The 14,240-nt window shown below is 39.2% G+C and overlaps 1 protein-coding gene across 1 annotated transcript in view; it reads right to left on the bottom strand.

Moving 5' to 3' along the window:
* COPG2 (COPI coat complex subunit gamma 2) overlaps positions 1-14,240 on the bottom strand; it is a 117,817-nt gene that overhangs the window by 96,054 nt on the left and 7,523 nt on the right. The window contains exon 5 of the mRNA XM_023250572.2: positions 1,626-1,705. Coding sequence (XP_023106340.1) covers positions 1,626-1,705 — 80 coding nt within the window. The remainder of the gene's footprint in view (positions 1-1,625; positions 1,706-14,240) is intronic.

Consider the following 14,240-nt stretch of genomic DNA (forward strand, 5'->3'; position numbering starts at 1 on the left):
TTCGGTTCTTTCCAGCTGAAAGCCTTACTAACTGCAACTATATTCAATACAACTGCCGGTTAAAGACAAGCACCCTCCTCCGAAATTTGTTTTGTTACACAAAAGCCAAATTTACTTAAATGAATTATAGTTAATAATTAGGAAGGCAATTCTTTTTTAAATAACATTTGGGGTGTGTGTGTGTGTGTGTGTGTGTGTGTGTGTGTGAGATACATACTCATTCTACGACAACTGGAAATCAAAATTTTACAGAAAATAAATAGCCACGATCCCAAACACCCAGAGAGAACCTACTGGTAATACATTAGTATATTTCCATCCACATATTTTCATATATGTACATAAAATATTTTTAAAAGGGAGACTATATAAAGTACATAAACTTGAATCCAACTCTTACTCGGCACTTTTTGAGGACTTTTGCATATCATTAATGTTTCAAAAATATTTTCAAAAAATTAAAGTATCTCCTAATCTGACAGCATGGTTGATTAAATAACATTTAAGAATGGCATATATTTATTTTATCCTTTTTGCTAGTATAAACAGTGTTGCAATGAACATTATCACATATAAGTCTTCCTCTGCTATCTCTGATTATTTTCTGACCATACTTCCATCGATGTGGCATTACTGGGTCAAAGGGATAAACCCTGGGCAACCGCATGGCTCAGTCGGTTAGGCGTCCGACTCTTGGTTTCGGCTCAGGTCATGATCTCACGGTTCGTGGGATTGAGGCCCTTGTCCGACTCTGCGCTGACAGAGTGGAGCCTGCTTGGGATTCTCTCTCTACTTTCTCTCTGCCCCTCCCCCACTCACACGTGTTCTCTTTCAAAATAAATAAACATTTAAAAAACAAACCACAAAGGGATAAACCTTTTTAAACGTTCGACAAATGTTGCCTAACTGCTTTCTAGACAAACTGAATCAATTTATTATTCTGCCTCCTGTATGTACAAGAATATCAATCTCCCTTACAAATACCTACCGCCTTTTTTCTTCTTTGCCAATTTGATGGGTAAAATTTTATAACTCACTGGAGTTTTTAATTTGCTTTTTTTGGGTTACAGTGAGAACGACTAAAAACAATCAGGTCCTTTCCATTAGTTATTTTATGAACGATCACTTGGAATTTTTTTTAAGTTGAAGAGTTCTTTACATATGACATAGACTAGCTTTTTAATATACTTATTGTAAATATTTTGTGTCACTGTATCATTTACTTTTTGGTTCTGTTTCCATATTATAACGAACCTTTAAAATGTATTAGCAAATCTATTAGCATTATCCTTTGTGACTTTGCTTTATCACATAGGCATGGTTTTCACATGATGACAATTATACTTTAGGAAAGAATGCTTTAAGATATATATATATAATAACATATATATATTAATTCATATACATATGAATTAACATATATATAACATATAATAACATATATAACATATCTATAACACATAACATATATAATATATATAAATAACATATATATAAAATAACATATATATATTAATTCCCATTGGCTTCCTTACAGTCAAAAAAGTAAAATTAACAGAAAAAGAACAACAAATACTCCACTAAATATAGAAACACCCCCTCCTAGGTCCTGACCATTCGCATACCTGCTTGTGACAATGATCACATCCTCAGAGATTGTAGCCATTTCTTTGATAGTAAGATAGCACATTCTTCTCAGTGTTTGCTGCAAAATTATTTATAAAAGGTAGCAGTTATTCATAAGGAAATGGTTCTTTACACTATTTGAAGTGACAGCCCCAAGTAGGTATATTTAGAACATTATTCTGAAAAAGGTTCTCACCTACCCTAAAAAAATCCTTTTAAAAATACCTGGATGAGACAACATTCAGAATACTACTGTTTCCCAAACAAGTAACTGATGCACCGGCACACATCTAGGTGAAAATTTTAAAATCCAGTTAATTATACAGAGATCCAAACTTTGACAGTGTGAATCCAAAGACATAGATTTCTCAAAGTGTTAAAGGCTTATCCTAGAAAATGTATTTTTAAAATTCTTTAAATATATACGGGGCGCTGGGGGGGCTCAGTCGGTTGAGCATCCGACTTCGGCTCAGGTCATGATCTCACAGTTTGTGGGTTCGAGCCCTGCGTCGGGCTCTGTGCTGACAGCTCAGAGCCTGGAGCCTGCTTCGGATTCTGTGTCTCCTTCTCTCTCTCCGCCCCTCCCCTGCTCGTGCTCTGTCTCTCAAAAATAGATAAATGTTAAAAAAAATTTTTTTTTTAATTCTTTAAATATACGGATGGAAAGACATGCAGACTCTATCTTCCTCAGTCCAGCAACTTAGATGTTTTTCCTTGAAGTATTTGTGCTTGTATAACCAACTTCCACTTTCAAGTATCAAGATTTCTAGAAGGATACCTGGATCCAAAGCAACTGTTCACTTACCAATAGTAAAGTCTCATCGACCTTCCTCCTCCCCTTCCCTCTGGTTTATTCATACACTACGGGCACCGGTTCCTCTAGCTTGTCTGGCCTCATTCCCTACCAGGCAACGTCACATTTCTAATAAGCAGTGAAACTCAAATACATCAGACCCGGCTCCAGACCCCAAGCTGTAAAAAGAACCTGGTGGAGACTAGTGAGCCCATTAAGGGAAGCGAAGGAACTGAGGAGTCTCGTGGTGATTAACCAGGAAAAAAATCATCCAGAGAAAGTTTAAGTGAAAAGAGAAAGAGAAAGCCAGGAGGGGTCAGATGAATGGGGCAGATGACAGCCATACAAACCTACTCTGAGAAGAAAACAAAAAATAAAAATCAAAACTTCAGAGCTGAAGAAAATTTGCCCCTCCCCCCCGATAAAAATCTACCGTGAAGCGGAATAAAACTGGAAATTAAAAAAAAAAAATTCTGGGGCGCCTGGGTGGCTCAGTCGGTTAAGCGTCCAACTTCAGCCAGGTCACGATCTCGCGGTCCGGGAGTTCGAGCCCCGCGTCGGGCTCTGGGCTGATGGCTCAGAGCCTGGAGCTTGCTTCTGATTCTGTGTCTCCCTCTCTCTCTGCCCCTCCCCCGTTCATGCTGTGTCTCTCTCTGTCTCAAAAATAAATAAACGTTAAAAAAATTAAAAAAAAAAATTCAGCTAAAGCACAAAAAATGGGGGTGGAGGTGGGGGGAAGGGCTCTACACTGTTAGTCATCAGGGAAATAAAAAAAAAAAAAACATATTTCAGATACTACTTCACACCCATCAAAATGGCTAAAATGACAAAGAGTGACAATACAAAGTGTTGCCAAAGATGTGCCTGTTCCCACTAAAACATACTGTCTAAACGAACCCACAGAAATGTCGAATGAAATAGGAACACAAAATTTAACGATGCAGCCAAGGGTAAAATCAAGAGCCATTCATGGGTGCCAAAACAGAAAAGCAAACACCTCATAGCCGGAGAAGTACAAGCCCAGGGCCTTACAGGCATAGGATAAAGGATCTAAAGTCTAGAAAGAGTGAGATTCTAAAAGGCACATTCTTCAGGCTCACAGAAAATCATTCTAGATAATGACTCAGAAATCTGGCAAGACATGAAGAGCAGAAGCGGTAAACAGTGAAGACAGTGTGGTATTGGCTAAAGAATAAACAAATAGACGGATAGAATAGAAGAGACCCTGAGAAATATGCCCACATAAATACAGTCAACTGATCTTTGACAAAGGAGCGAAGTCAATACAATGGAACAAAGGTAGTCTCTTCCCCAGATGGCGCTGGACAAGTGGACAGCTACATGCAAAAAAAAAAATCTAGACACAGACCTTACACTCTTAACAAAAATTAACCCAAAATGGATCACAGACCTAAATCCAAAATGCAAAACTGTAAAATCCCTAGAAGAAAACATAGGAAAAAACCTAGATGACCTTGAGTATGATGATGACTTTTTAGATATAACCCCAAAGGTATGATCATAAAAGAATAATGAAAAAGCCAGCCTTATTAAAAGTAAAAACTTCTGGGGTGCCTGGGTGGCTCAGTCGGTCAAGTGTCTGACTTCGGCTCAGGTCATGATCTCCCAGGTCATGAGTTCGAGCCCCATGTCAGACTCTCTGCTGATAGGTCAGAGCCTGGAGACTGCTTTGGATTCTGTGTCCCCCTCTCTCTCTGCCCTTCCCTGGCTCATGCTCTGTCTCTGTCTCTCTCTCTCAAAAATGAATAAATGTTAAAGAAAAACAAAAAGCAAAAACTTCTGTTCTGCAAAAGACAATGTCACGAGGATGAAAAAAAACGCAAGCCACAAACTGGGAGAAAAATGCCTGTAGAACACACACCTGATATAGGATTGTCACCCAAAATATATAAAAACCTCTTAAAAGTCAAAAATAAGAAAAACAACTTGATTAAAAATGAGCCAGAGACCTTGAGACACTTCACTTAAACAGATAAACAGATGACAAATAAGTATATGAAAATACAAGAATTAAAGTATAAGAGTTCTTTATATATTATAGATGTACACACTACAGGTCATTTGGGAAAGGCAAATTAAAATAATGAGATGCCACTACGTTCCTAATAGAATGGCCAAAATCCAGAACACTGACAACACCAAATGCTGATGAGGATGTGAGGCATCAGGAACTCTCGCTGGTGGGAATAAAAATGGTACAGCCAATTTAAAAGATGGTTTGGTGACTTCCTGCAAAACTAAACATATTTATACCATGCAATCCAACAATCGTGTTCCTAGGCATTTGCCTAAAGGAGTTGAAAACTTCTGTCCACATAAAAACATGCATACGATGTCTACAGCGGCTTTATTCATAATTGCCAAAACTTGGAAGCAACCAACGTGCCCTTGAGTAGGTGAATGCATAAACTGTGGTACATCCAGACAAAAGAATATTATTCAGCACTAGAAAGAAAATGAGCTATCAAGCCACGGAAAGACATGGAGGAAATTAAGTGCCTCTTACTAAGTAAAAGAAACCAATCTGAAAAGGATACACGCTATATAATTCCAACTATATGACATCCCAGAAAAGGAGACAGTTAAAGCATCTGTGGTTGCCAGGGTTTGGAGGTTAGGAGGCAGGGATGAATAGATGAAGCACAGAGGATTTTCAAGTCGGTGAAAATACTCTGTAGGGGCGCCTGGGTGGCTCAGTCGGTTAAGGGTCTGACTTCAGCTCAGGTTATGATCTTGAGGTTCGTGGGTTCGAGCCCCGTGTCGGGCTCTGTGCTGACAGCTCGGAGCCTAGAGCCTGCTTTGGATTCTGTGTCTCCCTCTCTCTCTCAAAAACAATAAACATTAAAAAATATATAAAAACAAAAAGAAATACCCTTTGTAGCCTTTAATGATTATCCACGTGATTATGATGTGCCAATGCAGGTTCATGAATTATAACAAATTTACCACTCTGGTAGGGGATGTTGATAACGGGAGAGTCTATGCACGTGTCGGGTCAGAGAATATACAGGAAATCTCTATACCTTCCTTTTAATTTTGCTGTGAACCTAAAGCTGCTCTAAAAAAATAAAGGCTTTCTTTAAAAAGTGGTAAGGGGCGCCTGGGTGGCACAGTCGGTTAAGCGTCCGACTTCAGCTCAGGTCACGATCTTGCGGTCCGTGAGTTCGAGCCCCGCGTCAGGCTCTGGGCTGATGGCTCGGAGCCTGGAGCCTGCTTCCAATTCTGTGTCTCTTTCTCTCTCTGCCCCTCCCCCCTTCATGCTCTGTGTCTCTCTGTCTCAAAAATAAATAAACGTTAAAAAAAAAATTAAAAAAAAAAAAGTGGTAAGGACATGAGTAAATCTCAGTGAACAGCAAACAAAACACCCACCAAAAATGATGCGTTATCATATGTGTATGTATATAAATGTGCATGTGTGTATGTATAATATACACATGTTTATACATTCGCATACATAAAGAGGTTCTCAAATATTCCAGGAACAGGTACAAGACAAAGATAAATGTTAGATTCTGAAAGTCAAATATCCATGTTGCAATTTCTAGGGTAACCACTAAAAGAACTTCCAAACTATTATCCCTCTGATGCCCTGTTCATTTTAATTGTCTTTTTTCTCTTTTGGCTTCATTTTGGATAGTTTCTATCTGTCTTCCAGGTTACTGATTTTTTTTCCCCTACAGTCTGGAATCTGCTATGAACCCCATGCAGTGTATCTTTCATTAAAAAAATTTTTTTTTTGTTGTTTATTTTTTTGAGAGAAAGACAGAGCATAAGCAGGGGAGGTGCAGAGAGAAGGAGACACAGAATCTGAAGCGGGCTCCAGGCTCTGAGCTGTCAGCACAGAGCCCCACGTGGGGCTTGACCTTGTGAACTGCGAGATCATGACCTGAGCCGGTCCGCCCACTTAACTCATGGAGCCACCCAGGCACCCCGAGGTGATACCTTTCTGAGAACTACACCAAATGAAAAGGTCTTTCCACTCTCACTGGTAGAAATACCAACGAGTGCCAGCCCTGCGTTCTGGTGTTCCTTTCTTTGGCCTTGGGCAGTTTCCTTTTACATATGCACAGATCAATTCTTATCCAAAGGTTTAAGTGGAGCCCCTCAGCAAATTGCTAGAACTATCTCCTTCCTTTCTTGCTTCTCTCTCTCCCCCCCTACTTCCTTCCTCTTTAGTACTCTGCTCTACACATTTGAGCTTTCTTGGCTTCCTCAAACTCTGTCGGTTTCAACTCAGAGAGATAACTAGGCTCCTTTTCAGTGGGCCCTCCTTGACCTGATACTTGTAATCGGCCTCTGGACATGAGATAACGCTAGGGCTCACTCTGTTTTTCTTTTTTCCAGATCACAGACCCAGGATGCCTGTTAATCTAATGTCTGAAAATTACCGTGTAATATATTTTGTTTGATCTTCTTGGTATTTGTGGTAGCAGGATAAGCCTCACCCCTTTACAGCACCATGGCTAGTAACAGAACAGAAATATGTCTTCTTTTTTTTAGTTTATTTATTTTGAGAGAGGGCATGAGCAGGGGAGGAGCAGAGAGAGAGGGAGAGAGAGAGAATCCCATGCAGGCTCCACACTGTCAGTGCGGAGCCTGATGCAGGGCTCAGTCCCACAAACTGCGAGATCATGACCTGAGCTGGAAACCAAGAGTCAGACACTTGAACGACTGAGCCACCCAGGCACCCCCAGAAATATGTTTTTAATATCAAAATATATGGTGCGTTCCTAGGTACTCTTTTATGATGAATTTCCAACACCAATCCTTTGTAACTAGAGAACACGGTCTGTACAATTTCGTTCCTTTAAAATGTGTTGTGTCTTGCTTTATGGCTCAGTATATAGTTGTTTTTTTTAAAGATTTTATTTTTAAGTAATCTTTGCACGCAACGTAGGGCTTGAACCCACAACCCCGAGATCAAGAATCACGTGCTCCACCAACTGAGCCAGTCAGGCGCCCCTACAATCAATTTTTACAAATGTTCTTTGTGTTTTGCATTTTACATTTAACGTGGATTTGGGTCTACATCTACCATCTTATGATATGATTTATGTTTGTCCTTCTTGATCCATCTTTCTTTCTTTCTTTCTTTCTTTCTTTCTTTCTTTCTTTCTTTCTTTCTTTCTTTTTTGCCTCCTTCTTATGGCTGGATTTTTCAGCATTCTTTTTTTTTTTTTTTCCACACAATTAATTCGGAAAAGAAAAAACAATTAATAGAGAAAAATCAATGAAACAAAAAGCTGGTTGTATGAAGAGATCAATGAAGTTTATAAAGCTCTAGACAAACTTCCCAGGAATAAAAGAGAAGATACAATTTACCAGTATCAGAATGAAAGAGAAGACAGTACTTCTGATCCTACAAACACTACAAAAATAAAGGAATATCATGAATAATTTTAGGGAAACAAAGTTCAACAATTTCAATGAAATGAACAAATTCCTTGAAAGACACAAACTACGAGAGCTCACTGAAGATGATAAATAGTTTGAACAGACAGCACCAAATCTATTCTTTTTAATGGGGTTAATTATCAAAAGCCTTCTCCTAAAGAAGACAGCTTTACTAGTGAACTCCATCAAACACTTCAGGAAAAATTAATAATGATTCTACAAAAACTCTTCCAAAAAGCAGAAGAGGAAGAAACACTTCCCGATTCATTTTCTGGGGCCAGCATTATTCCAATGCGAAATCCAGACAAAAATATTGTAAGAAAACCCTGCAGATCAATATATTTCATGACTACAGACTCAAAAATGCTTCACATAGTTTCACAAACAGAAACCAAAGATTTTATGTTTTCCAGAAAAATAAATAAGTGCCTCTCACCATATTCACATATTGAAAAAGAAAAGGCACGATAATCTCGTGGGTGTAGAAACAGCAGTTGACAAAATTCAATACCCATTCACAAAAAAGAAATCTCTCAGCAAACTAGGAATAGAGTGGAACTTCCTCAACCTGATAAAGGGCATCTATGACAAACTTAAGAGCTAACACCATACTTGGTGTCACACTTGGTGGCGAAAGACTAAATGCTTTGTCCCTAAGATCGGGAACAAAGCAAGGATGTCCCCAACCGTCACTTGTATTTACCCTGCACGACAGTACAAGAGGACAGTAGGGTAAGACAAGCAAATAAAAAGCATGCAGATTGAGAAGGAAAAAATAAATTCTCAGGAGTCTTCCAAAATACTCCTAGAACTAATAAATGAATTTAACAAGATCACAGGAAACAGGTCAATATGCAAACAATTCATTTATAAACTACAAGCAATATAGACGCAGTAGTATTTTAAAAGTCTTAACTAGGGTTAAATTTCACCAAGCACATATAGGACTTGTACTCTAAAATCTACAATACTGCTGACAGGAATTAAAGAGACCTGAGCAAGGAGAGACAAATACTGTGTGTAGCCAAAAAACACAATAATGTTACAATGTCAGTTCTCCTCAAATTGATCTTCAGATTCAATGTAATCCCTATCACAGTTCCAGCAGATTTTAAATATATGTTACAATGTCAGTTCTCCTCAAATTGATCTTCAGATTCAATGTAATCCCTATCACAGTTCCAGCAGATTTTAAATAATAGAAACGGAAGCTGATTCTAAAATTCATATGGAAAGGCAAAGAACCCAGAAGACCCAAAACTTGTGAAAAAGGAAAAGAAAAAAAGGAAAATGTGGACTACTTGCTTTAAAACTTACTATAAAGGTATAGTAATCAAGACGGTATGGTACTAGAATACAAATAAACACATGAATAAACACAACGAAACAAGATAGAATGTTCCGGTGTGCCAATGTAACTCAATCATTATCTCCTCCTTCTTCCATTTTGACATGCAACCATTTCAGTACCATTTGTCCAGACAAGAAAGTTAAGAGGAAAAGGAGGAGGTGGTGAAAGGAGGTAGGGGAGGGAGGTGAAAAGAAATCCAACCCTTACTTTATATCATATATAGAAATTAATTCAAAATGGATCAAAATGCCTAGAAAAAAGGCATAAGAGAAAATCTTTGGGACATTGGGTTAGGCAAAGATTTCTATCATACACATCAGAAGCATAATTCACAACAGAAAAAAAAAACTGATAAACCGGAATTCATCAAAATTTAAAACTTCTCTTTGAAAGACTATGGAATGAAAAAAACAAGCCACAGACTGGGAGAAAATATTTAGGAAACATATCTGATAAAGGACTTGTATCCAGAATATACAAAGACCTCTCAAAACTCAAAAATAAGATAATATACAATCAAATTATTAAAAATGGACAAAAGATATAAACAGATCCTTCAGTACGGAAGATATACACAAAGCAAAAAAAGCACACGAAAAGATGTTTGACATTACTAGTCATTAGGAATATGCAAATTAAAACTACAAAGAGATACCACAGCATACCTATTAGGATGGCTAAAATTAAAAAGAAATCAATTTTAAAAAGCAAAAAAAGACAACACTAAGGGTTAGCCAGAATTCAGAGTCACGAGAACTTTCTACCAGTGATGGCGGAAACGGAAGAGGGATTGGCAACTTCTTACAAAGTTAAACATGCCTACACCTGTCATCTGTGACCGAGCAACCCCAGTCCTAGGAACTGACCCAAGAAAAATAAAAACTTACGGTTAAAAAATTTATACACGAATGTTTACAGCAACGTTATTCGCAACCACTGAAACCTGGTAATAAACCAAATATCCTTCAAATGGCAAACAGTAGACAAGCTGAGGTACATCCGTATAATAGAATACTACAAAGAAATAAACAGAAGTGACCTACTGATACAAACAACAGATAAACCTCAAATGCGATATGCTAAGTGACTCAACAGGCTTCATTCATATGAATTCATATCATTGTTATGACTTCCCAGACAGGAAAAACTATGCAGAAAGAAAAAAGATGAGTGGTTGCCTGGGAGAGAGGATGGGAGGCACAGAAGGATGGGAGGAATAGATCACATGTAGAGGCATGAGGGAACTTTTTGGAGTGATGGAAACACTCTAAATCTTGACTGCAATGGTGATGATACTACTGTACGCATTCGTCAAAATTCATAAAACTATACTCTGTAAAGGGTGAATCTACGAAAATGATACTTTTTTTTTTTAATGGAGAAGACAACGGTATAAATGAATGAAAACGCCAGCCACACACTGGGAGGGAATATTTACAAAACACCTCTCTGATAAAGGTCTTGTATCCAGAAAATATAAAGAAAGCTTACAACTCAGTAAGAAGACCAACGACATGATTTCTTTTTAAAGAGTAAAAGATTTGAACAGACACTTCTTCACCAAAGAAGATACACAGAAAGCAAATAAGCATACATCTGCTTAATGCAGCTGTCATTAAGGAAATGCAAATCCAACAATGTCACTTCTGGGTGCCAAGCAAAGAAAAGGACAGTAGGTCCACACAAAGACTTGTACTTGAATCTTTACTTTTAGTGGCTTTGTTCATAATATCCATAAACTGGAAACAACCCAAATATCCATTTACCTGTGAATGGATAAGGAAACAAGACCACCACTATACGGTGGAATACTACTCAGTAGTAAAAGTGAAAAACCACCAACACACACAAAAACTTGAGTCAATCTCAAAGGCCATAAACTAAGAGAAAGAAACAAGACATAAAAGTCATAAAAAGGCTATATGTTATACGATTAAATTTAAGTGAAATTCTAGAAAATTCTAGAAAATGCAACCGTGTTGTCAGAAAGTAGATCGCTGACTTCTTAGATGCTAGGGGTCGAGGAAGGACACAGACAACTAAGCGATGTGGGGGCACATTCTGGGGTGATGGAGGTTTCTGTATCGTGACTGTGGAGATGGTTCCATGACTCCACACACTGGTCAGAACTCACTGACCTGTACACTAAAAATTGGTGAATTTTTTTTTTTTTTTACTTTTTTTAAGTTTATTTATTTTAAGAGAGAGAGAGAGAGAGAGAGAGAATGAATGGGGTACACTAAAAATTGGTGAATTTTTTTTTTTTTTACTTTTTTAAGTTTATTTATTTTGAGAGAGAGAGAGAGAGAGAGAGAGAGAGAGAGAGAGAGAATGAGTGGGGTGGGGAAAGAGAAAGAGGGAGAGAGAATTCCAAGCAGGCTCTGCACTGTCAGCACAGAGCCCGATGCGGAGCTCGAATTCGTGAACCGCGAGATCATGACCTGAGCTGAAATCAAGAATCAAACGCTTAACCAACTGAGCCACCCAGGTGCCCTGGTAAATTTTATAATATGTAAGTTATACTCAATAAAGCTGTATTTTAAATACTAAAATAAGAAACATTTTCTATAAGTCAATACAGAGAATATAAATACGCAAAGAATATGAATAGGCAATTCACAGAGGAGGAAAGTACAATGGCCACTAAACATAGGAAGAGTCTCAATTTCAGCAATGACCATGAAAATGCAAATTAAAACCACAAAGAGATGCCATTTCACATTCTTCTGAATGTCAAATATTTAGATCTGATAATAAAGTGTCAGGAACAGGTTTAAGGATTTGAAGCAACGTCTATGTAAATTATTCATACAAGATCAGTTTAAAGATCAATTTGATAAGATCAAATAACTCGCATTATCTAGAAATGCCAGTTGTAGGTATCTCCCCCGGAAAAATTCTATGTGCACAAGACATGTACATAAACATTATGTATAATATCATTTGGAATAGCAAAAAGGGGGAAGCAACTATTATCTACCAAGGGGAGAATGAATAAATAAACAGAAATACTGTATATTAACACACTGGGATTACATGCAGCAGTGAAAATAAATAAAGTAGATGTATGTGTAGCACGAAGGTAGATCTCAAAACTATTAATTTTGAAAACAGCAATAATAATATGATCACTTATATTTTTTTTTTAATTTTTTTTTTCAACGTTTATTTATTTTTGGGACAGAGAGAGACAGAGCATGAACGGGGGAGGGGCACAGAGAGAGGGAGACACAGAATCGGAAACAGGCTCCAGGCTCTGAGCCATCAGCCCAGAGCCTGACGCGGGGCTCGAACTCACGGACCGGGAGATCATGACCTGGCTGAAGTCGGACGCTCAACCGACTGCGCCACCCAGGCGCCCCGATCACTTATATTTTTAAACACACAAAAATATTAAGTATAGATTATGCATACAAACAAACGTATGTACTACATATATACAAACACTGATAGGAAGTTACCAATCTCAAGAGAGTAATGACCCTCTGGTAAAGGAAGGCTGGAAAGCGAAGAAGCCCCACATGCTGCCAGCAAATTCTCCACCTCTCCTTCCTCCCCCCAAAAAACCTCAATCCCACGTTCTGCCTAAGGGACCATCAAAATGAATCACAGCATGCTATACGTTGGTAGTTACCTCAGTCACTACAAAAAAACCTAAAATATCCTGGCCACCACTTGTCACCTGGAAACTTATCCCCATGCAGCTGGGAACAGCGCCTAATGGGACTCTGTCTTCCATCCTTCTCAAATCCCAAACCCTCCATCAGGCTCTCTGGCACTTTCATCATCACTTATATCCTTAACTCTTCTCTGAACAGCCCCATCTTGCCTCTAACTGAAAGCTGGCTCCTCCCTAAGAATCCCCTGCAGCCCTCCCAAATAGCGGCTGGTGTCTCTCCTTTAACCCTCATCCACCAGACCTACAGGTGGGGAAGCTCACCGCCTGTTGAAATCTCACCTGCCACCACTCCTGGTTGCATAAATAGACCTCCGGGTACTTGCCTTATTTAAAAAAAATATTAGTACCATGTTCGCCACCACAATCTCCAATATTAGCCCAGTAATAATCGCAGGTGACTTTAATATCCATACAGACAATACTTCTAAAGCTAACTACTCGGTAGAATTGGCCTCGTCTCCACCGATCCTTCCTTCCTTTTGCAATCACCCAGTTCCACTGTTGCCCCCACCAGTATAACAGTATCCCCCCTCATAATTTCATTTCTAAGCAACTTACTCCCCAGCCACCGCTCTGGACTCCAACAACCCTTTCACTTCCTCATGACCTACGATCCATCGATCCGATCCACTTCTCACTGTTCCAGTCAGCCCGTGTCCTTGCTTCGTAACCAGATCCCACAGTTAATAGTTCAATTACTCAACTTCCTTGCTCTTCCCCCCGTTTACTAACCTGGCAAAAACCCTAACCCTGATTGAATCCAATCTCCAACTGCTCTATGCCACATCCTGAAGCGTGCAGCCGGAGAAAAACACTCACTGTGCCACCAAGTAATACGTTCAATTCATGACCACTAACTCGAAGGGGCCATTCATACTCTCCAACAACCTGCATTTCCCCATTCCATTTCCTAGAAAATTATTTCATGCCTTCTTTTTTTTTGAGAGAGAGAGAGAGAGAGAGAGAGAGAATCCCAAGCAGGCTCTGCACCGTCAGCACAGAGCCCCACGTGGGGCTCGATTTCCTGACAGCAAGATCATGACCTGCGGCGAAATCAAGAGTCGGACACTTAACCGACTGAGCCACCCAGGGGCCCGGATGCCTTCTTTGCTTAATACAACCTCTGTGCCAGAGGCTTCGAGTTTGTCCTCCTTCTGTTTCTTCCCTGCCCTGCACCCTCTTCTCTGCTCTATGTCCAGTTCTCCCTCCCAACTGCCAGCCCTCTGAGCAAATTCACCACCAGACACCTGCACGACAAATTCACAGAGCCACGAAGAGGCAGCAGCCTTCCACAATTGTTACACCAGTCCCTCTCCACGACCCTCCTCCGGCAGCCTGAAATGCCGAGCTTTCTAGTCTAACTCCACTACTACATA

The sequence above is a fragment of the Felis catus genome, chromosome A2 (assembly GCF_018350175.1).
Source record: "Felis catus isolate Fca126 chromosome A2, F.catus_Fca126_mat1.0, whole genome shotgun sequence".
Lineage (NCBI taxonomy): Eukaryota > Metazoa > Chordata > Mammalia > Carnivora > Felidae > Felis > Felis catus.